At 37.7% G+C, this 27976-nt stretch overlaps 1 protein-coding gene across 5 annotated transcripts in view; it reads left to right on the top strand.

Annotated features, from left to right (window-relative positions):
- The window catches only part of ITPR2 (inositol 1,4,5-trisphosphate receptor type 2), a 525086-nt gene that overhangs the window by 346203 nt on the left and 150907 nt on the right, over positions 1 to 27976 (top strand). For 4 of the 5 annotated variants that reach the window (XM_066264976.1, XM_066264974.1, XM_066264983.1 and 1 more), the window contains 5 exons: positions 13444 to 13552; positions 14935 to 15122; positions 19998 to 20181; positions 21082 to 21338; positions 25173 to 25373. In XM_066264976.1, the coding sequence (XP_066121073.1) occupies positions 13444 to 13552; positions 14935 to 15122; positions 19998 to 20181; positions 21082 to 21338; positions 25173 to 25373 (939 nt within the window). Of the gene's footprint in view, positions 1 to 13443; positions 13557 to 14934; positions 15123 to 19997; positions 20182 to 21081; positions 21339 to 25172; positions 25374 to 27976 lie in introns of all 5 variants that reach the window. The other variant, XM_066264967.1, reaches the window with a different exon arrangement.

The raw sequence follows: 27976 nt of genomic DNA, 5'->3' as shown, positions 1-27976 counted from the left end.
GTCTAGTAGTTTTGCCTCAGTAGGGGACTGGCATCTAAAGCTTGCCCGTTCATCTCTTGCTTATTTAATCTTTTCTGAATTCTTTATGTTCTGGAGGTCAGATGAAGACTGCTTACTCAGAACAGTAAACGATTAGGAACAGAAACAGCCATTCTCAAGTCCTGTTGGTGAGGGGCTGCATAAATTCTCAAGCTCTGAATTTAAGCAAGCCCCTATATGAAAATGGTTAGAGTATATGAGTCTCTTAAGTATGATGTCAGTGAGTATGCTTCCTGGAAATAAAATATTAAGACGCTTTTATTATACCCCAAAGAAAATAGCTTCTTTTCTCCTTACTAGTTACGGGGCACAGACTCATTCTCTAAAACAGTGGTCCCCAACCTTTTTTGGGCCACGGACCGGTTTAATGTCAGAAAATATTTTCATGGACCGGCCTTTAGGGTGGGACGGATAAATATATCACGTGACCGAGACGAGCATCAAGAGTGAGTCTTAGATGGATGTAACAGAGGGAATCTGGTCATTTTTTAAAAATAAAACATCGTTCAGACTTAAATATAAATAAAATGGAAATAATGTAAGTTATTTATTCTTTCTCTGCAGACCGGTACCAAATGGCCCACGGACCAGTACCGGTCCACGGCCAGGGGGTTGGGGACCACTGCTCTAAAAAGCCTCCGCATTAACCCTGTTTCTCTGGAGGCTAGGATATTTGATAAACCCAGAGTGATGACAGAAGTCACTTTTATCTCCAGCATCATCATCAAAAATTTTAATATCATCATTTACTGTTTAAATGTTTCAATGCTCAAGTGGAATAAAATGGTCTGGTGAGGATTTTTTTTTTTTAATTGAAAAAGAGGCCCTAGCTAGTTGTCTCAGTGGTAGAGCATGGCCCAGCCTGTAGATGTCCCAGGTTCAGTTCCCAGTCAAGGTACACAGGAAAAGTGACCATCTGCTTCTCCACCTCACTCCCTCCCCCTTCTCTCTCTCTCTCTCTCTCTCTCTTTCTCTCTCTCTCTTTGCCCCTTCTACAGCCATGTCTTGATTGGTTCAGGCACATCAGCCCCAGGCACTGAAGATGACTCCATGGAGCCTCCCTCTCAGGTGCTAAAAATAGCTCAGTTACAAGCATCAACCCAAGATGGGCAGAGCTTCGGCCCCAGATGGGGATTGCTAGGTGGATCCCAGTCGGGCGCATGTGGAGTCTTCTATCTATCTCCTCTCCTTTCACTTAGAAAAGAAGAAAGAAAAAAGGAAACAGAAAAACTGTGCCATATGTCTCAACTCTGTATATTTGAAAATTAGCATATGCTGCACAATTGCTCTTTACACCCCCTTTCCTAGTTCACAGCACATGATAGAAATGTAATTTGTCTTTACAGTGAATATTTTTTCAAAGGAAAGAAGAGAAGATGGAAGTAGATTGTCATTGTGTTGTATGAATAATTGGTTTGAAAAATTTCCAGTCATTTTTTATTTCATGAGCTTTATTTACCAGAATTGTTGAGACATCCGTACGTTTTTTTTCAAGATTGTAATGATTTTGGCATTGTGTTGATGAATAGCATCTTTTGAATGTACTTTTTTTTTGAAGTTTGTGTTTCTCATTTTATGAAAGCTGGGGAAGAGTGGAGGAAGGAATTGGCCTAAAGTCCTTACAGTCTATAACTAGGAAATTAAAACCATTAGACAGCTAGATTATGGGAGACTGGCCATCATTTCCCAAGGAGAGCCTTGAAGACAGAGTTGATTTTAATGATGGACCTAATGTAGTTCCATTGGGGAACAGCTGTTACAGTGATTTATTTGAAATTAAAAATATACCTTTTTACCCCTGGGAATGCAAATGAGGAAAAATATCTAATCAGGCATGCTGTCATTAAACAAAAAGGCAAAGGAAACACCAATTAGGCTAATGCCCAGTTTCATGTTAAAAAGAGACTATGTCGAGGCAAGCAATACCTCCCCTTGCAAATCTTGTCTAAGTTTATTAGTAGCTAATCTTTGGCGTTTGAGGGAAAAGGCTTAATGAAACATCTTTAGTTTGCAATTTTTACTACCTTTTGAATTTTTACTTGAGGACTTAGTTTTTTAGGATTCCGGTTGTGGTGTCATATTTTGATTTCTTGATGATATTGTCCACAATGGAAAAAATATTCCTCTAGTATATAAGTTTTCCAGAGGAAAGGGAGCTAATGTGGAGTCATTACCTCAGATGTCACATTGTTGAATTCTTCACCCCCAAGGCTGCTAACTCCTAGTAAGGTGAACAGTGTTGTGCTCTCTTGAAAATCGAAGAAAATCTTTTGTCTTTTCTAAGACTAATACATTTTAGTTATCCTTTCTATCCATGAAAGGCCCTGATTTTTAAGCTTATTTTTATACATTGAAGTTGGTGTGGTAGGAGGTGGCCAGGATAAAAGCACTCCTCCCAGATATACACAAACTGTCAGCGTGACTTCTCTGGCCACCGAAGATGTCTTTTTATGGAGATGTTTTGTTGTAATTTCAGAAGGTGATTGTTAGTTATCTTGGCTACATTACATTTTGCACATCTGGGATGTGTTCATATGAAGACATTGGCTGAAAGCAGTGTCTTGTGGCCTGGAATTGACTCTGATACTGAAAAGACTGGAAAGGACATTTTTTTTTTTTTTTTTTTTTTTTGCTCTTGGCCTAATCCAACAAAGACACCTTCGATGGGAAGCCCAGTCAGGAATTTATTTTGGACTTGAAGAGTGAGTACAGAAGTCAAACTTCTCAGTTGTTGTAGAATTCTTTTCAAAATGGCTTAATGTGCTTTCAGTTCTTTTCCAAATTTCTGCCATGGCATTGATAGCTCTGAGACAGTAATTTACAACTCTGGCACCAGAATTTCTGACAGTGGTTCTACAATTACTTTATTTGAGTTGAAGGAATTTGTGGAAAGGACTTGCATCTGTGCTGTCATCACTGTAAGCCATCACAGAGAGTGGGGCCATGAAGACTGCCCCCAGACAAGTCGGAACACGGTATTTCCCTCTCGTTCCTCAAGTCACAACTTGACATTTGCCAACAGAAATCAGTTCTGCTAGACCTGTGATGTAGCAATATCTAACGTTTTCCAGTCTTAAATGAGGATGACTAAGACAACGGAACACAATCCTGTTCTAGCCGAACCTATTATTTATTCATTTTTAGCACCAACTATGGAATTTGAACCAAGGTACATTTTATTCCACATTAGTTGAAAGTGTAAGGCATGTCTTATATAGTGAAGTGTATTACACATATTGGCTAGTGAGTACATAATTCCAAGGACTGGTTAATAGTGGACAAATTAGGATTTTTGGTTAGTTTATCATTATTTTTGCTGTTTTCTTACTATATTAGATTTTTTTTTTTTTACTCTTGTGGGAAGGTTTGGTATAAAGTGAGAAAATGTATGAAAACACTTGAAAATTGTAGACTATTCTGTGATCTGGATACTGTTAATACCAGCAACAGTAACATCAACTAAACACAATTTATATAGCACTTACTGTGTACCAGGAACTTTCCTAAGTACCTTAAATATTTTCACCTATTTGATCATCACAGAAAATCAGTGAGGGTAAGTGATATGACTGTTACATTTGACAATTGCAGGACTGAGGCACAGGGTGCTAATTTGCTTGAGATCGTCCAGTTAATATGAGGTGTAGAAGGGGGTGGAACCCAGGCAGTGTGGCTCTAGAGTTAAGAACCTAGACATAGGGAACCCCTTCCTCTTTCTAAGGCATTCCAAATATTATATTAGAAAATACATGCTTCTAACTAGGCTGGAATTGGATAAGAAGAGTGTTGCTCATTTCATTTGACATTACTGAATCTGATTAGTACCTGTGATTTTATTTTATCTGCCCAAAGAATAATTAGAAGTAGTGGTAAATAGTGTGTTTTGCTTTTTTTTTCTGTTTGTATTTTAACTTTGATGTGACACGGTTCTACTCTTATGATTTTGAACAATTTTATTCTTCTAGCAATATAAAAGATATTTTTATTTTTTTATTATTAAATTTAATGCAGTGACATTGATGAATCAGGGTATATATGTTGAGAGAAAACATCTCCAGATTATTTTGACATTTGATTATGCTGCATACCCCTCACCCAAAGTCAAATTGTCTTCCGTCACCTTCTATCTGGTTTTCTTTGTACCCCTCCTCTCCCCTCACCCTGTCTCTCTCCTTCCTCGCCCCCTCCCCCCTCCCCCATTACCACCACCTTCTTGTCCATGTCTCTGAGTCTGATTTTTATGTCCCATCTATGTCTGGATTCATATAGTTCCTAGTTTTTTCTGATTTACTTATTTCACTCTGTATAATGTTATCAAGGTCCATCCTTGTTATTGTAAATGATCTGATGTCATCATTTCTTATGGCTGAGTAGTATTCATAGTGTATATGTACCAAAGCTTTTTAATCCACTCATCCTCTGACGGACGCTTGGGCTGCTTCCAGATCTTCACTATTGTGAACAATGCTGCCATAAACATGGGGGTGCATTTCTCCTTTTGGAACAGTTCTATGGTGTTCTTGGGGTATATTCCTAAAAGTGGGATGGCTGGGTCAAAAGGCAGTTCGATTTTCAATTTTTTGAGGAATCTCCATACTGTTTTCCACAGAGGCTGCACCAGTCTGCATTCCCACCAGCAGTGCAGGAGGGTTCCCTTTTCTCGACATCCTCTCCAGCACTTATTCTGTGTTGTTTTGTTGATGAGCTCCATTCTGACTGGTGTGAGGTGATATCTCATTGTGGTTTTAATTTGCATTTCTCTAATGATTAGTGATGTTGAGCATTTTTTCATATGCGTATTGGCCATCTGTATGTCCTCTTTGGAGAAGTGTCTATTCATTTCTTTTTCCCATTTTTGGATTGGATTCTTTGTCTTCCTGGTGTTGAGATTTACAAGTTCTTTATAAATTTTGGTTATTAACCCCTTATCAGACATATTGTCAAATATATTCTCCCATTGTGTAGTTTGTCTTTTTATGCTGTTCTTATTGTCTTTAGCTGTGCAAAAGCTTTTTAGTTTGATATAGTCCCATTTGTTTATGCTGTCTTTTATTTCACTTGCCCGTGGAGGTAAATCAGCAAATATATTGCTCGGAGAGATGTCGGAGAGCTTACTGCCTATGTTTTCTTCTAAGATGCTTATGGTTTCACGGCTTACATTTAAGTCTTTTATCCATTTTGAGTTTATTTTTGTGAATGGTGTAAGTTGGTGGTCTAGTGTCATTTTTTTGTAGGTAGCTGTCCAATTTTCCCAATACCATTTATTAAAGAGGCTATCTTTACAACATTGTATGCTCTTACCTCCTTTGTCAAATATCAGTTGTCCATAAAGCTGCGGGTTTATTTCTGGTTCTCTGTTCTGTCCCATTGATCTATATGCCTGTTCTTATGCCAGTACCAGGCTGTTTTGAGTACAATGGCCTTGTAGTATAACTTGATATCAGGAAGTGTGATACCTCCCACTTTATTCTTCTTCTTTAAGATTGCTGAGGCTATTCGTGTTCTTTTTTGGTTCCATATAAATTTTTGGAATATGTATTCTATATCGTTGAAGTATGTCATTGGTATTTTAATTGGTATTGCATTGAATTTATAGATTGCTTTGGGTATTATAGACATTTTAATGATGTTTATTCTTCCTAGCCATGAGCATGGTATATGCTTCCCCTTGTTTGTATCTTTTTTGATTTTGTGTATCAATGTTTTATAATTTTCCGAGTACAAGTCATTAGTCTCCTTGGTTAAATTTACTCCTAGGTACTTTATTTTTTTGGTTGCAATAGTAAAGAGGATTTTTTCTTTAATTTCTCTTTCTGACTGTTCATTGTTGGTGTATAAAAATGCCTCTGATTTCTGAGTATTCATTTTATACCCTGCTACTTTGCAGAATTCATTTATAAGGTCCAGTAGTTTTTTGACTGAGACTTTGGGGTTTTCTATATATAATATCATACCATCTGCAAATAATGATAGTTTTACTTCTTTTCCAACTTGAATACCTTTTATTTCTTTTTCTTGTCTGATTGCTGTGGCTAGGACTTCCAGGACTATGTTGAATAAGAGTGGTGAAAGGGGGTACCCCTGCCTTATTCCTGATCTTAAAGGGATTGCTTTTAATTTTTGCCCATTGAGTATGATGTTGGCTGTGGGTTTGTTATAGATGGCTTTTATCATGTTGAGGTATTCCCACTTTGCTGACAGTTTTGATCATGAATGGGTGCTGGATTTTATCAAATGCTTTTTCTGCATCTACTGAAATTATCGTGTGCTTTTGTCCTTCCTTTTGTTTATGTGATGAATCACATTGATTGATCTGTGAATATTGTACCAGCCTTGCCTCCCCAGAATATGATTTTTTCCATATATTGTTGGATCCGGTTTGCTAATATTTTGTTGAGGATTTTAGCATCTATATTCATCAGGGATATTGGCCTATAATTTTCTTTCTTTGTGTTGTCTTTGCCTGGTTTTGGAATCAGAATTATGCTCACCTCATAAAAGGAGCTTGGAAGTCTGCCTTCCTCTTGAATTTTTTTAAATAGCTTGAGAAGGATAGGAGTTAGTTCTTCTTTGAATACTTGGTAGAATTCACTTGTGAAGCCATCAGACCCAGGACTTTTCTTTGTTGGAAGTTTTTTGATAACTGTTTCGATCTTATTTGGTGTAATCAGTTTGTTTAGGTTTTCTGATTCTTCCAGATTGATCTTTTGGAAGATTGTATGTTTCAAGGAATTTGTCCATTTTATCTAGGTTGTCTAGTTTTTTGGCATACAGTTCTTCATAGTAGATATTTTCTTACAATATTTTGTATTTCTGTTGTGTCAGTTGTTATTTCTCCAATCTCATTTCTAATTTTATTTATTTGAGTCCTGTCTCTTTTTTTCTTGGTGAGTCTAGTTCAGGGGTCTCAAACTCAACTCAGCATGTGAGCCGCAGAGCAAGATCACAGCCGTTCGGCGGGCCGCACTAGGTCTACAAAAGGCAACTGTTACACAACACTTTTCTCACTGCAGTTGAAAACAAAAAAAAAATCAGTACAACAAGCACAATCGTACATGCAGTTTACTCAGTGTCACAAAACGACCAGAAACTGTAGTTCGCATCACAACTGCTGTTAACTAAGCTAATATCTAGCTAGGATGCTAGAAAAATGAAAAATACAAGTAGGCCCCTAGGCTTACTTAATTTTATCCAAAATATTTTGAACTTCGTGGATTAGTCTGCGGGCTGCATGCGGCCCGGGGGCCTCGAGTTTGAGACCCCTGGTCTAGTTAAAGGTTCATCGATCTTGTTTACCTTTTCAAAGAACCAACTCTTAGTTTCATTGATCCTCTGTATTGTTTTTTTAGCCTCTATGTCATTTATTTTTGCTCTGATCCTTATTATTTCCTTCCTTCTACTACATCTGGGCTTTACTTGCTGTTCTTTTTCTAAACTTTTAGATGCAGGGTTAAGTTGTTTATCTGAGCTTTTTCTTGTTTCTTAAAGTATGCCTGTAGTGCTATGACTTACCTCTCAGTACTGCTTTTGCTGTGTCCCATAAATTTTGAGTTGTTTTATGCTCATTGTCATTAGTTTCTAGGAATTTTTTTATTTCTTCTTTGATCTCATTCTTAATCTATTTGTTATTTAACAGCCTGCTATTTAGTTTCCATGTGATTGAGAATTTTTGAGCTTTTCTGCTGTGTTTCATTTCTAGTTTCATGCCATTGTGATCAGAGAAAGTGCTTGATATGATTTCAATCTTCTTAAATTTGTTGAGACTACTTTTGTGCCCTAACATGTGCTCTATTCTAGAGAATGTACCATGAGCACTTGAAAAGAATGTATATTCTGCTGCTTTAGGGTGAAAGCTTCTGAACATATCTATTAAATCGAGTTGATCTAGTGTGTTCTTTAAGTCTGCTGTTTCTTTGTTAATTTTCTTTCTTGAGGATCTATCTAGTGATGTTAGTGGGGTATTGAAATCTCCTACTATTATAGTATTGCTGTTGATCTCACCCTTTATATCCATCAAAGTCTGCTTTATATATTTAGGTGTTCCTATATTAGGTGCATAGATATTTATAATAGTTATATCTTCCTGTTGGATTACTCCCTTTATCAATATGTAGTGGCCTTCTTTATCTCTTACTATATCCTTTGTTTACAAGTCCATTTTATCTGATATAAGTATTGCTACCACAGCTTTTTTTTTCTTTTTTTTGTATTTTTTTTTTTTTTTTGTATTTTTCTGAAGCTGGAAATGGGGAGAGACAGTCAGACAGACTCCCGCATGCACCCAACCGGGATCCACCCGGCACGCCCACCAGGGGCGACGCTCTGCCCACCAGGGGGCGACGCTCCGCCCCTCCGCGGCATCGCTCTGTCGTGACCAGAGCCACTCTGGCACCTGGGGCAGAGGCCAAGGAGCCATCCCCAGCGCCCAGGCCATCTTTGCTCCAATGGAGCCCTGGCTGCGGGAGGGGAAGAGAGAGACAGAGAGGAAGGAGGGGGGTGAGGTGGAGAAGCAAATGGGCGCTTCTCCTATGTGCCTTGGCCAGGAATTGAACCCGGGTCCCCCGCACGCCAGGCCGACGCTCTACCGCTGAGCCAACCGGCCAGGGCCTCACAGCTTGTTTTTCATTTCCATTTGCATGAAATGTTTTTTTTTCCATCCTTTTACCTTCAATCTATGTGCATCTTTTGTTTTAAGGTGTGTCTCTTATAGACAGCATATGTATGGCACCTGTTTTCTTATCCATGAAGCTACCTTGTGTCTTTTGATTGGATCATTGAATCCATTTACATTTAAGGTTTTTATTGATATGTAGTTGTTTATTGCCATTTTATTCTTTAAAGCTGTATTCCTCTTTTGCTATATTCTTTTCCCACTTTGATCTGTTTACAACAGGCCCCTTAACGTTTCATGCAGCATTGGTTTGGTTGTAATGAATTCCTTGAATTTTTTTTTTTGTCTGGGAATATTTTTATTTCTCCTTCAATTTTAAATGATAGCCTTGCTGGATAAAGTAGTCTTAGTTGTAGGTTCTTGTTCTGAATTACTTTGAATATTTCTTGCCTTTCCCTTCTGGCCTCAAGTGTTTCTGTTGAGAAGTCCGATGTCATCCTTATGGGGGCTTCTTTGTAGGTGATAGCTTTTTTTTCTCTTTCAGCTTTTAATATTTTCTCTTTATCACTTAGCTTTGGTATTTTAATTATGATCTGTCTTGGTGTTGGTCTCTTTGGGTTTCTCTTTAATGGAGTTCTCTGTGCCTCTTGATCTTGTGATTGTTTCTCCTGCATTAATTTACGGAAGTTTTCAGCTATGATATGATTGACCAAAGTCTCCATCCCTTGTTCTTTCTCTTTTCTTCAGGAACCCCTATGATGTGGATGTTATTTCTCTTCATGTTTTCATAGAGCTCTCTAAGAGTTTCCTCAGACTTTTTGAATCTCTTTTCTTTTTTCTTCTTTGCTTTCTTGCCTTCATTCAAGTTGTCCTCCAACTTGCTGATTCAATCCTCAGCTCTATCCATCCTGTTTTTAATTCCTTCCATTGTGGTCTTCATTTCTGATATTGTATTTTTCATCTCTGATTCTTTTTTAATATTTCAATATCCTTTTTTATACTTGCTATTTCTTTATTTAGGGGTTCATAGTGACCATCCTTTGTTGTTCTAAGATCCCTAAGCATCCTTATAATCATTATTTTGAACTTTGCATCTGGAAGTTTGGTTATTTCCATATCACTCAGTTCATCTCCTGAAGGTTTCTCTTGTGGTTTCATTTGAATTGCAGTTCTCTGTCTTCTCATTATGTCTGTGTGTTTGGGTGTTTTGTTTGTAGAACTGGTTGAGTCTAGGCTTGGTGTTGTCTGCCTCCAGTTTTCAATTGTGTTATTTCTAGGTGTTCTGGGGTTAGCATCAGCTATTATTTGTAATCTACTTTAGGATTTGGGCTGCTTTGAAGTCTTGATTTGTTTGTTTTCTTAATAGGTGATAGTCTTGTTTACTGATCTCAGCAGGGGGCTTATTTGAAACTGTATTCAGGAATGCGGTGGGTGGGTGTAACCTGAGACTCTGAAGACCTCCTCTACTAGTTAATCTTTCTGGGGGCTAGGTGTTTTCTCAGCTTCAGTAGGGGGAGGTGTATTTCAGATCTCTATGCAGACCTGAATTATTGCCCCTCTTCCCCACTTCTTGTTTTCAGCGTTGTCTTGTTGTACTGATTGGAACTTGAGAGATGTCTGGAGATCTGTGACATGAAGCAAATTAGTCTTTTGTTTTGTGGAAGGATCAGCCCCTCCTCCAGCTATGGCCACCTCCAGCACTGGATGAGTCAGCTTCTCAGGTCATCCCCTGCATTCCTCTGCCCCTCACCATTTGTCCCTCTCTCTCCCCTTTCCTCTTGGAAGACAAGCCTGACCTTTCAACACACCTCGTTCCTTGGTTGCCAGGCAAGTGGCTGTGAGCAGTATTTTCTGCTATTTTTCCTGGAGTGAGAACCCCTGTGGGCTCTCAGCCTCACCCCCCCTTTGTTCCTGTAAGCAGGGAAGATTCAGGCGCTATCTACCAGGTTTGTTTTGGCTTCTTCTTTGCTCCTTGGTTTTTGAGAGCTGTTCTTGTAGTCCAGGGTTGGTTTTTCATGCTGATTGTTCCAAAATCGATTTGTATTACAGTTTGGTGGTGAGAGCTTGGAGTTTGTGCGTCTGCCTACTCCGCTGCCATCTTCAGGTCTCTAAAAGGCATTTTTAAAAACAAACAGTAAATTGCAGGTTTCTCTTTCTCCCTTTAAAAAAAAAACTATATTTTGGATATCTCTTGGTCGGATTTGTGGAGTGATGCGGTTAAAAGTCACTCCTACACAGAATCAAAAGGTAGCTATTCACAAGGTCCCAGGCCCCTATTCCCAACAGGTTCTCTTTCAGACAGTGGCACTTACTTGTGCAACTTCAAGATAAACATGCCTGGATTTTCATATTCATCAGCTTTATTCATTACATCTGGTCCAAATTTATCTTTTAGGATTAGAGCGATAAGTAGTGCATTGGTCTGTAGAGGTGAGAACCATGATTAGTACAATAAACTGACCTACCCTTAAAAGAAATTTAGTCCTTCAGTTAGTTTTCTCTCCAACTTGCAACTTCATTCTCATAGTTTATGGGTCTAAAAGGTTTCTTAACAGCACCTTCTTTTACTGTGAAGGGATACATGGTAGAGGCTCATTTCACTCCAAAGAAATGTTTTGTTTTTCCTGCCCTTTTGAAAGGATCATTCTTTAGCGGGATTAAATTAATTCAACTGATAAAAACTGTCTTTTAAAAGAAAAAAAGAAATACTTTTCATGTCTTATGTCTTCTCTAGTATGCACCCAGTGGGGTTTTATAAGGGGATGATAGTTGTCTTCATTGGTAGAATAAGCTGTTACACCTCACTGTTTCTTCCAAGACTAGTCATCACCTTTACTCACTACATTCCTATATAAAACAGTCTTAAAGAAGGTAAACATGAAATAGGAAGCCATCATAAATGTTTGTATATAATCTTAAGTATCAATAAATAAAAGTTGCTATAAAGATAAACAACTCCAGACACTTTGAGTGTCTATTAAAATTCTTGGCACTGTGACGTTTGGTATGAATTTGTACACTGGCTGTGTGTAAGACAGCTCTGCTCTGGTGATCACATGGGCTCACAGGGGAGTATACATGTAAAGCATCTTCAGAATTGACTATTTTTTCTCATTTGCTTGCACAGAGCCTAGTATATTCATCTCCATATGGAACTGACCTAATTATAAACTCCCTGAGGGGGGGAGGGTTGTATCTTTTTTATTTAGGATAGTTCCTAAAACATGGTAGGTACTTAATAAACATTTGTAGAATAAAGAGGGACTGTAGAATGTGTCCATATGTAAGATAGAGGAGCTTTTTAGACAGAGACTATGAGATGAACAGAGAGAAAGATTTAGAAAACTGGTTGAGAAATGATCACATTTTTCATTGAGTTAAAGTATAATGTGGGAAAGCAACACTGGAAGCTACAGTTGAAAAGATAGAATAGGTAGGATTTTACAAATTATTGTGAAGTTTAGGGGGAGGTGGTAAATGATCCCCTAAGGTTGCGGCCTAAGTGACCGAAATGATTGTGATCTCCTTAAAATAAATAGAACTTGAAAGGGGAACGGGTTTAAGAGAAAAGGACTATTCTGTTCTGAAAAATTGAGTTAGAGGCACCAGCAGAATCTCCAAATAGAAACAAGGAGTTATAAGTGGAAACAGAATGAGAAGCTTAGGAGAGCAAGGTAAAGGCCAGAGGAAGCCCATTTGGCAGTCAGCCCTGTGAAAATGATTGTGCAGCTGAGGATCAGATGAATTTGCCAATAGGGAGAGGGAAGATGGGAGGAGGACCACAAGAGAACTGAGGACAGAATCTTAAGGGCTTGAGAAAGAAGGATAACCAAGCATAAGAGAGAGAGAAGGAGCAAGGAGAGCCATTTGTCACAACATAAAAGGGAGGTGTGCTTGTGGAGGGCACATACAACAAAGAACTGGGAAATCGCCAAGATTTTGCAGTCAAGAACTGAGTTCAGGTCTCGCTCTCAAACTGTTAGCTGCATGATGTGCAGCTAATTACATATGCTATTGGGCCATAATTTCTGTACCTGCATGATGGAAACAACACATCAGTAGTTGATGTGATAATTTCAATGGTTTAGACAAGTATTCTTTAAACAGTACTTTATAAATTCTTCTTGTCTACTAAAATAATAGTAAACAATCAGATGGAAGATTTTGGGTTATCTCTGAGTCTTAAGTACATGTGAGTGACTGTATTGAAAAATATTTTTAAAATATAAGAAGTACAAAATTGAAGACTTAGGAATTTTTAAATGTCATGTCTTATAAGGAATACACTGTTTTTTTTACTCACTGCATTTTGAGTAAAGTTCTTAGAAGTTAAATATAATTCACTGTCTGACAAGCTTAATTTTTTGAGCACTTGCTGTATGTTTAGCACTTTTCTGCCTCATTTTACTGAGCGCCTCTAATTAAGGTTTTTGCATTCCAATTCTTAGAGTGTTTATTAATCTATTCCTCTTCAGGTGCCATTAATATTCTTACCAGAACCGGGACCCTGAGCTTTGGAAGAGCCTCAAATTTATAGCATTTCTGAATTTTCTTGGTAGTGTCTATTGAAAAAGATTGTATTTTATTCTTTATTTCACGGAGAAACAAAATTGTTATTTTCTTGGGAAATATTTGCAAAATTTTGCCTCCAAAAATATGCAGTATAAAATTAAATTTTTTCACATCTCAACATCATTGATGAAATGTATTTAAATGGCACATTAATGTAGTAATATATTTCTGTTTTATTAGAAAAGAAATAATAACCAGCACTTTTCTTTTTCTTTTTTCAGGGTAACACATTAAGAAAAATACTCCTGAATCGCTACTTTAAAGGTGATTATGGAGTCGGCATAAATGGACACCTTTCTGGAACCTACAGCAAATCTACACAAGGGGGAGGCAAGTCTTATCATATTTTCTTCATTTTAAGGTTCTCACAACATCTTCAGGATGTTATTGTAATATTTTACTTAAAATAGCACAAATATAAAAATGTTATTTAAAAAGCACTATTACCAGCCATATAAAAGAAACCCTGCTATTGCAACAACATGGATGGTCCTTAGAGCATTGCGCTAAATGAAAGAAGTCAGAGAAATACAAATACTGTGCGATCTCACTGAGATATAATCTAAAACCTGAATCTCATAGAAACCTGGAATTTGTGGTTGCCAGAGGTGTTTATATTGGGGGTGGGGAATACGGAAATTAAATGAAGGTGGTCAAAAGGTACAAACTTTTAATTACAAAATAAATCTGAGGATGCAATATACAACATTATCTATATACTTAATACTGTTTTGTATATTTGAAAATTGCTAAGAGAGTACATTCTAACACACAAGGAAAAAAATATAACTGTGAAGTTATAAATGTTAACTAATATTTTTAGTCATCATTCTGCAATAATATCTGTATCAAATCATTCTATGTATACCTTAAACTTATATGTCCATTATGTCTCAATAAAACTAAAAAAAAAAAAGAAAGAAAAGCAGTATTAAATCTTTATATCATTTCAGGTTCATAAAACAACAGATTTGAAAATTAAAATTAATTTTGTCTTTAACTTTGGAAGTTAGTTAAACTAAGTCATAATTTCTTAATATGTAAATTAAAGACAAATATAAAGCTAGTTTTTCTCTAAAATGTTTTTTTATTAAGAAAAATCACTTATGGTGGTATGCATTTCATAAAAATTTATCTTTTTTGCAAACTCTGGATTAAAAAAGAAACCCATGCTTCTACTATATTTAAATTTATAGCTAAAGAGTCCCAATTTGAAATAGTCTTAAAGCCTATGAATTTGAAAACCTTATATGTTTAAGATGTCTGTAATTAAGACTTATTTATTTAGCCTGACCCCTTGGTGGTGCAGTGGATAGAGTGTCAGACTGGGACACAGAGAATCCAGGTTTGAAACCCCGAGTTCGCCATCTTGAGCACAGGCTCATCTGGCTTGAGCGCGGGCTCATCGGCTTGAGCGCAGGGTCACTAGCTTGAGCATGGGATCATAGACACGACCCCATGGTCACTGGCTTGAGCCCAAAGGTTGCTGGCTTGAAGCCTATGGTCACTGGCATGAGTAAGGGGGCACTTGCTCTGCTGTAGCCCCCCGGTTAAGGCACATATGAGAAAGCAATCAATAAACAACTAAGCAGCCGCAACAAAGAATTGATGATTCTCATCTCTCTCCGTTCCTGTCTGTCTGTCCCTATCTGTCCCTCTCTTTGTTTTAAATTAAAAAAAAAAACTTATTTATTTATATTTCCTAATCACAGGAAGCTTTTCTGGACAAGACTCAGATAAGATGGGGATATCAATGTCCGATATTCAGTGTCTACTGGATAATGAAGGTGCCTCCGAACTTGTCATCGATGTTATAGTGAACACCAAAAATGACAGAATTTTTTCAGAAGGCATTTTACTTGGCATTGCCTTGCTTGAAGGAGGAAATACACAAACTCAGGTACCTGCTCATTATGATGAGCAATATTACATTTGTGATTGGTATCTCTTATTTATTTGACATAGAAACCAAAGGAAAGTAATATTTTCTCTTTTAACTTCTCATAACTCTCTCTCTCTTTGTATGTCTATATGTAGATATATGTGCCAGTCTGGTGTCACATTTTTCTTATAAATTTATTTAATTTGCTATAGAAACCATAGAGGTTCACAAATTATTCAATAAAGCAGAAAATTCCTTAGAAGCGTGCTGTCTAGCATTATACCAGAAATTCTGATTTGCTTGGGAATTTTAGGCTCACTTTCAGCAGATAAAAACAACATTTGACTCATCTAAGAAGTAAATATATTAATTAAAATAGATCATATGCACAGACGCCTCCCACAGTATCTGTCCTTACAGCAGGTCTTCATAATATTCACTGCCCATCTCGACACATCCCTCCCTGTATACATTTTTAAAAGTTCAGAGCGGGAACATTACTGTTGCCCCTAACTCTCAGTCCTCATTACCTTGCCGCGTCTGAGCAAGTGAATTTTTCACTAGCAAGGCGAGAGAAGAACCATTTCATTTGTTCCTCCAGCTCCAGGCAGGGTGATTTGAAAGTCATCATTCATCCCTTTAGTGCCATACCGTAGCAAGCAATATTCTCACCTGCACACAGGGCTCAGTCCATTATTTCTAGAAGGGACCATTTTTACTTTGAAACTCCTGGCAAGCTTCCCCTGGGCTGCTCCACACCCGGAGGCAGAGCATACCACATGAGCCCAAGAGCTGGGTTGCGCTCGCAGCAGGGACTCAGTGTCCTTCTAGTCCTGACGCCCAGTGCCCTGCTCTTTCTAGGTTTGCCTTGGTCAGGGAAGGAAACTATGCTTGCACTTAATTGGGAATTCCAGAATCCATTTGCCCTCCTTGCAGCAAGTAAAAGCTACATCTAACTAGGAACTACGAAATTTTCCTTTATTTAGTGATCTAATACAAGGAAGAACAGGAATTTCATAATATGACCTATTCAGTTAGCAGGGGGCTTTAGGAATAAAGCCCTATGAACAGCGAATAGCACCAGGACCAAAAAAAAAAAAACAACCTTCCAGCACCTATACTTCTTAGTTAGAAAAGAAGTCTAATAAATTATGGATCCTTAAAGGTTGAGACCACATGTTGTTTAACTTGGTATCTGTTGTGTCTGGCCTCATGTCTCTTCTCAAGTTTTCCCTGTCTGGCTGGGACCTTTGGTCATCACTCCTTTATCTGGGATCCTGCTAATTGGTCGGTCATATTATGAAATTCCTGTTGTTCCTCGTATTTATCACTAAATGAAGGAAAAATCTAAACTGAATATCTGGTTTTAGAAGAAAAACAATTTCAAAGAAAACCACTTTGAAATTCAAAGAAATCTTGCCAGTACTACCCCACACCCGTGCCTGCTCTTACAACTTCCCTTAGAAGAATTTGTGCTGGATTACAGTCAAAGTGCCAAGTGAGGATATTCAGTGTGGGTATTCTTAGAGATTTGCCTGGGCAAATATGTTAGCTATGGAGTCTTCAGAGAATAGAGATGAAAGCGTCTGGGCATCTTTAGGTAGAAGCAGTCCTTGGAGTTCTAGTGCTTTCCAGGTTCCTGCTTCTGGGCTCCTGAGAGTCACCTCAGGGATTCATCTCTATAGAGTGCTTTACGTTATTTAACAAATATTTGTTGATGGAACAGCTTTAAATTATTTTCTGTATGAAAACCTTTTAAGATGGGTCATGGCAATTTCATTTACCGGCTTTACCCTATTCATTTATCTACATCAGCGGTCCCCAAACTACGGCCCGGTCCCCAAACTATGGCCCGCGGGCCGCATGCGGCCCCCTGAGGCCATTTATCCGCCCCTGCTGCACTTCATTGGTGGTCAGTGAGAGGATCATAGTTCCCATTGAAATACTGGTCGGTTTGTTGATTTAAATTTACTTGTTCTTTATTTTAAATATTGTATTTGTTCCCGTTTTGTTTTTTTACTTTAAAATAAGATATGTGCAGTGTGCATAGGGATTTGTTCATAGTTTTTTTTATAGTCCAGCCCTCCAATGGTCTGAGGGACAGTGAACTGGCCCCCTGTGTAAAAAGTTTGGGGACCCCTGATCTACATCATTGTATAACCCATATGCCAACTGAGTATTCCTGGCTCAAAGAGCTCTAGTTGAAGTCAGCTGGAATCCTATTCCTTGCTCTTTAGCAGTCTAAAACCCATGACTCTTCAAGACTTCTGCCAGTCCCTAGGGGGTTGTACATGCTCAGTCTCCTTAGCCACTAGTATCTTGCATTTTTTAGTTTATGGGTTCTTCGACACCCCTACATCTGTGTTACTGAGATAGGACTCTGATCCCTTTGGTAGCTACATAAGTCAATGTATATGTAATATACTTTATTAAAGATCAGTGAGGGAGAGGATAGAGCAGTTACTTATATTACTATTTCAAACTGAACATTAATAATGAAAATAATACCTCCTAAATACCAGGCTCTGTTCTTACTGTGTTACGCGTATTGACTTGGTTAACCATCACAACAGTCTATGAGGTAACTTATATACTATTTCATCTTACCAAAGAAGAATCTGAAATAGGTAGTTTAAGTTTCTTATCCAAATCACATGTTAGTTAGAGATAAGAGTCAGGATTTGAATCCATGCAATCTGCTCTCAACCATTATAAACATCTTTCTGAAATAACCTTCTACCTCCTCACTCTTGGTAAATTTCTCTGGCTGATTTATCCTGTATCATGCCCTTGTCTTACTCCCTCTCTCTAGTTCCTCACTTCATTTCCCTTCCTGCCCTCCCATTCCTAGTCTGTCCCCCTTCTTCTTGGGGGAAAGTACTTCCTCTGTAAAACACATCTGTTTATTCATCACTGTTGGCTCCTGAAAAAGACCTGAGAGTTTGCCCCATAATCTATGCAGCTTGTGGAGGTAGTTTCAGAATCAAAAACCATACCCTCATGCTACCTGTTGAGATGATATACACACATATAAACCTTACTTTTTATTTTTATTAAAATCATAATGTTCAGGTTTGGGAGGACCCTGGTTTAAAAAAATATATGGTCTGTATAAATAATTTGCTGTTTTGAGCTTAAGAAGTTACTTGATAAATTTAGTTATTTAGAGTTAAAGAATCTAGATTTAAATTCTTGCTCCACTGCTTACCAGTTAAATATTATTGGCAGTTCACTTGTCTTTTCTAAACCTCATTTTTTAAATTTATCAGCGGAAATAAGACCACTGTCTGTTCATCACACAGTGGTACTGAAAGTATCAAAGAGATAATGTATGTCAAGGAACTACATAAATTACAAAACTTTGTTTTAATAGAGCTACAAAGTTCCTGTAACTTTCTCATTAATATATTGGAATCCCTTTCAACCTTTTAACTCTGTTATATTGAAAATATTAGAGTCTGTGCCATCAGCTTAATTTGTGGGACCATAGAGGTCTGTGAATGCTACATTTATCCTTTGAATTAACAGAACCAGCTGGACAGCTTCACTGTAGTTGCTATGGTTACTGTGGCTTTTTGGCCTGCTTCCTTGAGGGGTTGCTAGCCCTGTGCTTAGGAGCTTTCCCTTGTAGGCATGAAGCCAGCTGCTAAGGCTTCATCAGTCACTCCGTGAATATACATTGCCGATACCAAAAATTGCTGGACAGGCATTCATTTCCAGACCTGATGTCATTAGAGTCTTACCTACAACTGCCAGGACCTCGGGGTTGTGGTTCCAGGCATTCCTTCAGGAAAGCGTCTCTGCAGGAGCCAAACTCCCTAAAATCGGCTGTTTAGATTTATTGGATTACGGTCAATTCCACTTGATCTGGAAATCATTGTGTTTTTTTATAAGTTTTCTTTACACTGTCTCTCATTGAGGTTATATAGCTCTCTTAATTACCACAGTTACTGGGATTATTATGTTTCTTAATTATTTTTACTTTATTTCTGTTGTTTGTGTTGTCTCTAGCCAATGGTTTTAGTGTTAATAACTGAACAATGTCCCCACCCAGTGACAATTCTGCCTTCTCTAGAGCGTATCACCTTTCTTTTTCCCTACCTTTTCTGATGTTTCCATAAGTCACTAGGCAGATAATGACAGAAGATATTTCCAAGGTTCAGTATTTCCACTTCTCACTAATATATATTTTAATCATGTTTTTGGTGTTGAATCCTTTCTATTTCCTTTTAAACTATAAAACAATTTTTTTTTTGGTGGGCTTGTCCTAGACCCCATGTAAAGCAGTATAGCTAATGAAGTTCCAAAGGACCTAGTGCCTACTTATCAGTGACTCTGTGAGTGAGGCTAGCGTGGAACATATTCTAAATTAAATGTACTATAATTTAGATAAAACAAAAAACAACTTTTTATAACTCTCCATAAATTCATTTGCACGGGATGATCTCTGGCTCATTGGCTGTTTTCTACTCCATATAACAAACTCATGAACATGGGGACTGTGGTTGTTTTTGTTCTATCTCTACTGCTAGCCTAGGGCCTGGCACATAGTAGGCACTCAATAAATATGTGTTGAATAAATACATGACTTGATAATAACTTAAAAATGAAAGAACTTTCTGCATACAACTTTTACAGTGCCTGTATAAATTTTCAAAATAAATAAGATGAGTTAATAACATGAATTCTAGTGGAAAGAACTAAGCAAATACAAGCTATCATTAGTATACCTTAAATAATGTAGGGGACTGGCAAAAGCTGTCTATTATTTATGAAATGATAGTGGGCAGCATATTAAATGTGTGCTTTTATTCATAATTCTTGTTTGTTTCAAGTATAAAAACACTCTTTCTCTGCTTGGGCATTGATATCTTACAGTGTGTTTTCTTGTAGTATTCTTTCTACCAGCAGTTGCATGAACAAAAAAGGTCAGAAAAATTCTTCAAAGTTCTGTATGACCGAATGAAGACTGCTCAGAAAGAAATAAGATCAACTGTGACAGTTAATACGATAGACTTAGGTAACAAAAAAAGGGACAATGACAATGACCTGATGACACCTGGTCCACGAATGAGAGGTAAAGAAATATTTGAATATTTGGGAGTGTAGAATGAGAGAAAAGAGGATTATAACACAGTGTTTGGATCTTACTTATCTTGCCATCTCACTTGTCTTAGTCTAATTACCCCAACTATGGTTCTGAGTGTGGAGTTCCATCTTTAATTTATTATGGTGATGGGGTTGACCTTGAAATAACCATACGGGATCAAACTCAAATAATACATTATTAATGCAAAGCAACTAGTGCATGTCCTTGGACATCATCATTTCATTCAACTTAGATCATTTCATTACAATGTTGATGAAATGCCAGAGGAACTTAACTCTTATTTATACTATTGAGCCTATGGTAAAATTGGTTTTGTTAGACGTCATTCTGCTTCAAGTCATAGGCCCTATTGATGGCATTAAGTGAGGACCTACTGTAATGACATGAAATATTGGATTTCATTGTGGAAGGCATGGTAAAGAATAAGTGTCCCAAACCTTCTGAGTATTCATGAAATTTAAAGTTGAAGAACAGAAATTATACCACCGGATTCTAATGAAAGACTTGATTTTTTCAATAACAAAGTCATCAGTGTAGTAAATACAGATCATAAAACGTCAACATTTTGAAGTTTGACATATTTCCTCACCTTCTTGTGTTCATGAACTCTCCTATTTTATATTTATCAGAAAGACATGAACCCTTCTAAAACTGGCTAAGCATTAAGACTTGTTTTTAGTGTCTTGGAACAAATTTAATTTTTTAGTTGCTCCCTCAAATGTTTTTTTTGGGGGGGAAATTATTGCACCTCTTGTCAGATGACTTTTAAATTCTATTATTAGAGAATTTGAGCACCTGGTTGTCTTTTTTTTTTAATTAGCAGAAGGAAATAAATTTAGAAATGTAAGAGTACTGCTTTATTTTCAGTAAGGGATTCGTCACTACATTTAAAAGAGGGGATGAAGGGGCAACTAACAGAAGCTTCTTCAGCAACATCCAGAGCGTACTGTGTATACAGAAGAGAAATGGACCCGGAACTAGACATCATGTGCACCGGATCTGAAACAGGAAACGCCGAAGATAAGTCTGCAGAGGAAGTGACAGTGAGCCCTGCGATTGCCATCATGCAGCCCATCCTCCGGTTTCTTCAGTTACTGTGTGAGAATCACAACCGAGAACTGCAGGTATGGTCTCTGTTCTGTGTAAAAGTTGAAGCAGCAGCCCAGGGTTAGAAGTAATTAAACCCACATCAAACTAACAAGTAGTTTAGGAAAGAGTTCTGGAGAGATAATCAATAAAACCAGTAGGTTTCCTCTGAAATGGGAAGAAACTTTGGTATGTAAGTGATGGAACACGAAAGGAAATTCCTCTCTGGGTGAAAACATCAGGCTTATGAAGTTTCATTCTTTGCATCCTCAGCTTGTGCCTTTTAAACCTCAGCGAGCATCATCTAATCCTAGTATCCCGGTATTTGTGGAGTAAGGTCACGTTTGCCTCATCTGTGCCTTCATGGTTTTAGAGACTTCAGGGAATTTCACCATTTGCAGCCCAATTCACATTTCTTGAGTGAGGATACAGACAACATTTATATATCTTTATTAGAAATAAAGTTAATATAGAAGAGGGTTTTTTTTTGTTTTGTTTTGTTTTTTTAACAACTGTGAAAGTTGATACCTTTGTTAATTGTTATAGTCCTGGTCTTTCATCTTCTTTGGTACATTTCCCTTTGTCAAATAGATGAACTTAGGGGAACTGAGGGATTTTGGCTTTTATTTTTTGCATAATTTGTACACGCTACTTACATCACTGTGGCAAGACCATAGGAAAGGTAAAGTAGTTTCTAAAAACACATACCTAATACTAGAGAAATAACAGAGGTTGAAGTTGTCATCTCTAGTGAGTGTCTAGACCAGCGATTTTCAACCAGTGTGCTGCAAGAATTTTTAAAACATTCAATACCTATTTAGTCAAGGGCGCTGACCTCTTTTCCTTTAGATTGTCAAATTTAAAAATGGCGAAGGCCAACACAACAATAGTCATCTGGTGTGAATTAATCAAAATTATATATATATTTTTTCTTGAATCAGCAAAAAAATGTATTTTGGGATGTGCCTGAGAATTTTAATAGTTACTCTATGCTTGCCATGAGATGAAAAAGATTGAAAAGCACTGGTCTAGACTATGGGTGTTGTGAATTGGTAAGAGATGTAGGTTTATATAAATTTAATTAAATATCCTCTAAAGAGATAAAGTCTGGAATTAGTGAATGGTGGAAGCCATGACTCTGGAGACTGCATCACATCTTAGAGGTGGGAGTGCTGCAGTGCTGTGGGTGGGCAAAGGCTGGAAGAGTTGTTTCCAGAGAGAAGACACTGCGTGCACCTTCATGCTTATCCTGACCCACCTAGTCTATCCATGTAGGAAATGGAGATGTATAGAATCTGATAGGCATGTGGGATCAAATAACTTGGGAAATGTTACTTATAAAATAATTTTCATTTAATAAGCATAAACGGTAGACTTATTCAATAGCGTATATGTAGAATCAACCCAAGTGTCCATTGGCAGAAGAATGGATACACAAAATGTGGTAAATGTATTGGATGGAATTTTATTCAGCCTTTAAAAAAAGAGAGAGAGAAATTCTGACATAGACTGCAACATGTATGAATGTTGGGACATTATGCTAAGTGAAATAAGTCATTTACAAAAAGACAAATACTGTATGATTCCACTTCTCTGAGGAATCTAGAGTAGTCAGAATCATAGAGACAGAAAGTAGAATGGTGGATGCCAAGGGCTGGGGGAGGGGTGATGGGGAGTTGTTACTAGGTATAGACTTTCAGTTTCACAAGATGGAAAGGTTCTAGAAGTATGGATGGTGGTCATGCTATCTCAATATTTTAAATATATTTAGTATCACTGACATCTGCACTGAAAAATGATTAAGATGGTAAGTTTGGGTCTATCTTGCCACAATACAAAAAAATTGGGGGGAAATTAGAAAAACAAACTAAAAGAAAAAGGACTAAATGAAATAAATTTAAACAAATAAACATAGAAATATAAGTAATAAATCAAAATAGAAAATAGAAGTTTTTATTTTTTACCCTTTCACCAAGTTTATTTTTCCCCACCGAGAAGGAAGGAAGGGGCCGGAGCCACAAAGTGTGGAATAACAAAAGGCTTTATTGAGTACAGAGCTCGCATCCCCCCCCATCCCCCCCCCTCCCGTGAGGTTCCCTGTTCCCTGGCAACCCACCTGGGAGGTATTTAAAGGGTAGGGTCCCTAGGGTGGTCGAGCTAATATGACATAGTGAAATCTCACTGGCTGGCAGACGGTCGCTTTTTTCCAGAGGGTTCCTGGGAAGTTTCTTTTGGTGCGCTTGGTTGTGGGCGGTCCTAGCCAACGTTCCCGGGCCTGACCTTTTCCATTATCCACAGACCTTACATTTACTCCCAAAGAAATTACTGTTAACAGATTGTCTTTCCTTCTAGAAATTTTTATGAACATTTAAGCATATTGATCTGTAAGCACGTAATCCTTTTCTTTTTTTTTAATCTTATTTTTATTAATTTTAATGCAGTGACATTGATAAATCAGGGTACATATGTTCCGAGAAGACATCTCCAGATTATTTTGACCCTTGATTATGCTGCATACCCCTCGCTCAAAGTCAATCGTCCTCCATTACCTTCTATCTGGTTTTCTTTGTGCCCCTACCCTCCCCCAACTCCCTCCCTCTCCTTCCTCACCCCCTCCCTACCCCTCCACCTCACTCCCTGTTGCCATCACATTCTTGTCCATGTCTCTGAGTCTCATTTTTATGTCCCATCTATGCATGGGTTCATATAGTTCTTAGTTTTTTCTGACTTACTTATTTCACTCCGTATAATGTTATCAAGGTCCATCCATGTTATTGTAAATGATCCGATGTCATCATTTCTTATGGCTGAGTAGTATTCCATAGTATATATGTACCAAAGCTTTTTAATCCACTCGTCCTCTGACAGACACTTGGGCTGTTTCCAGATCTTTGCTATTGTGAACAATGCAGCTATAAACATGGGGGTGCATTTCTCCTTCTGGAATCGTTCTATGGTGTCCTTGGGGTATATTCCTAAAAGTGGGATGGCTGGGTCAAAAGGAAGTTCGATTTTCAGTTTTTTGAAGAATCTCCATACTGTTTTCCACAGAGGCTGCACCAGTTTGCATTCCCACCAGCAGTGCAGGAGGGTTCCCTTTTCTCCACATCCTCGCCAGCACTTATTCTGTGCGTAATCCTTTTCTAAAAACACATAGTATAGTGTTGTGGGCTTCCTTTTTTTAGTTAGTCATATAGCTTATTGCTCAATTACTTATTCCTGGTTTATGTTTATACCTGTATGTATCGATGCGCCTCACTTTCACTTCCCAATATTCTCATGTCTGGAGGTGCTGTCATTTATTAAACCGGTCACGTTCAAATGGGTACGGTATGGTTTGTTATTGCCATTACAATGTGTAGTGAATCTCTTTGTGGAATATAATATAAAATAACTTTTGAGAAGTAGAATTGTAAGTTAACTAAAAATTTTGATAAGCACTTCCATGTTGCTGTTTATAATTATATTATTCACTGTTTGAACCTGCACTGTTTGTGAGGAATTGTCTGTTTGAAAACTTGGTTGCTTCTTTCCCTAATGAACTTCTTTCTAGTCTCTTCTAACTATTACCTATTATTTAACCTTCTCTCTGTAGCTTTAGGATAATGATATTGAGAAATGCTTGTTAAGAACTGTATTGAGAAAAAAGAAACTACTGATAAGAGCATCAATGCTTGAGGCAAAAAAACCTGAGTCTTTTTTTCTTAAACCTAGGATAAATGTAATAAATATGAATGCTTTCTTGGAAAGAGCAATTCCATTCAACTTTGCCATGGGGATCTTTTCTAGCTAGCAAAACGCACACGCACAGAGAACTGAAATCAATTAGCATAGTGATTTTTTTTAACACTTGTGTTTTCTTTTGCCTTCAGAACTTCTTGAGGAACCAGAACAACAAAACAAATTACAACCTTGTCTGTGAGACCCTGCAGTTTTTAGACTGCATTTGTGGAAGTACAACAGGCGGCCTGGGCCTGCTGGGTCTCTACATCAATGAGAAGAATGTGGTGCTGGTCAATCAGACTCTGGAAAGCTTGACCGAGTACTGCCAGGGCCCGTGCCATGAAAATCAGGTAACCATGAAGGCAGTTCTTCACGCAGAATTATCCACGACTAGTTAGCAAAGGGATCAAATTGTTGATCAAGCCAGCCCTTGTGTATATTTCAAAGTTCTTTTTTCTTGCTTTGCCAGATACTTTACTTTCCTAACAAAACACAAAAAGACTGAGTTATAAACTAGCAAATACTATGCCATATTTTAATTTCATTTTATTGTAAAAGAAAATTCCCATGAAAACGGTTCCGGATAAAAATCAGGCTCATCAGAAGAGTAAAATATGCTTCTTTGTCATTTCTCAGTTTTCATCTTTTAGTGAACCTTCCCAGAGTTTGTGGAAGAAACTCCCTTTGGCATCAATGGCTCCCCCTCATTGGGTAGCCTATATTCCCTTTTTTATTGTCACATAAACTGACAAAACTCATGAAATAGGTATCATTGCTCCCATTTTGCTGATGAATAGGTTCTGACTCAGAGAATAAGTGACATTCCAGTGTCTCAGAGTGACAAATGGTAAACTGTTAGAGCCATTCTGAAAACATAGGACTTTGAATCTAAATAGAGTGTTCTTTTAACTATATATATGACATTTTTCAGGGCAGAGTTTCAACTCTCGCTCTTAGAATGTTTGCCTCTGATTCCATTTTCTTGGGTATCAAAGAACATATTGTGGGAGCAGAAGGCAGGACACCTGAAGTAAAAGTAGAGGAGCCATCCTTGAGTTTGTTAGTTGACTATTTACAGCCACTCATATGCTGTGGGGATGCCATCCAAGCATGGATTCACCTTTGAAGAAAATGTTTTCAAATCATAAACATTTCTGGATATTAATTTTAAACAAGCCTTGAGACCAAACGTCAATGCTTAACATAGAACATAAGTGTGGAAAATTAATCTGCTTTTCTATTTTAAATTATATGACCTATACATACATATATAGTGCCTGTGTATACACATATGTGTATAGAGGTATGCACACAAATATATACATACAAAAGCACAATTATTGACATCAATAATTTGTTATGGCTGTACTGTTCCCCCTCTGTCACTTGCATATGATGCTGTGAAAACGTTTGGGGATTTTGTCCCTATATTCTTGGATATTTTGGTCTCCTAAGGCAATGATACAAGATAACCTAGCTTTTCATTTAAAGTTAAGGAAAAATATACAAATTCAGAGATCTGGTTGTGCTGTTGGTAAACATATGAATATCTATAATAGAAAACACAGATATTCCCCACTTTGGGGCTTATAAAAGGATGAAATTGAGTTTTGAAAGTAATTTACTGAATCAGGTAACTCTAAAAGTAAAAACAAGCAATAAAATGACATGAGTCCAACATCCACTGATAATATACTCACTCTGAACCCTATCTTCTGCAAATGTGTGTAAGGAAAGGTTACTGGCAAATTCCAGAATTGATTTGCAAATTGATTCCATCTAAATTTGGCAAATATTTTAATGGTGAGAGGAACTGCAGGGAACTTGGAAGATGGGTGGAAAACACCTGACCTTTGTGTCAGGGGAGTAAGAGTTTCCTTGTGTAAAGGGAGAAATAAAGCCCATCCTCAAAAATAACATTTATTTCATAGTTAGATCGTTTTTCCTCTTTCTCATTTAGTTTACCTGGGTTTGGATTTTTCAAACCCTGTGATACTGGGTGCTGCTGCATTATAATACGTAGTTCCACAAAGTCCAACCCACAAATTCCTGATTTTCAAGTTCTGTAGAATGGATTAAAATCAGTCCTAGTACAGTAGACCCTAACATTCAAAATACTGACATTTATCCCACAGGATCTTTGATAAACTTTCCCTCTAAAAATCATTCAAGTTTAAGAAATCTGTTTAAGGTGACTGTTAGTCAAGAATCAAGTTTAAGATGCCTGTATTCCTCGTGTGCTGCCCCCAGCCCCTGCAGCAGCAGCACTTACTTGGCTTAGCATTAAGTAGCAGCTAAGTGAAAGTGCTACAATCAGTACTGACGGAGTTTACTTACAAACCTCAGATATGAAGGGCACACTCCTTTCATAAATGAGAGTATTCTCTTAGCCAGGATAAATTAGATCTTAAAAGTCTAAATTGGAGGAATTCCTCTATTGAAGGGCATATTAAAATTTTTTGACTGCAAGAGTTTTTAACTTGACCAATGTTATTTGAAATTCTATAAAAATGGTTCAATTTAAAAGATACCTGTTTGGCCCTGGCCAGTTGGCTCAGTGGATAGAGTGTTAGCTCAGTGTGTGACATCCTAGGTTCAATTTCTGGTCAGGGTACACATGTGAAGATGAGAAGTGACCATCTGCTTCTCTTCTCCTCTCTCTCCCCCTTCTCTCTCTCTTTCTTTCCCATAACCAGTGGCTCAATTGGTTCAAGTGTCGGCCTTAGGTGCTGAGGATAGTTCAGCTGGTCTGAGTGTCAGCCTCAGGTGCTGAGGATAGCTCACTTGATTTGAGCATTGGCACTAGATAGGTGTTGCCAGATAGATCCTGGTCAGGGCACATGCATGCATTTGTCTATCTCCACTCCTCTGTTACGTGCAGTGTTCTCTCAAGTGTTCTGTATGTAAAGTTATTTAATCAATGCTAGTCAATTACTAGTCAGACTCTATGCAA

The sequence above is a fragment of the Saccopteryx bilineata genome, chromosome 1 (assembly GCF_036850765.1).
Source record: "Saccopteryx bilineata isolate mSacBil1 chromosome 1, mSacBil1_pri_phased_curated, whole genome shotgun sequence".
In the NCBI taxonomy this organism is placed as follows: domain Eukaryota; kingdom Metazoa; phylum Chordata; class Mammalia; order Chiroptera; family Emballonuridae; genus Saccopteryx; species Saccopteryx bilineata.
Note: the sequence above shows the minus strand (reverse complement) of the source record. Positions and strands in the feature narration are given on the sequence as shown.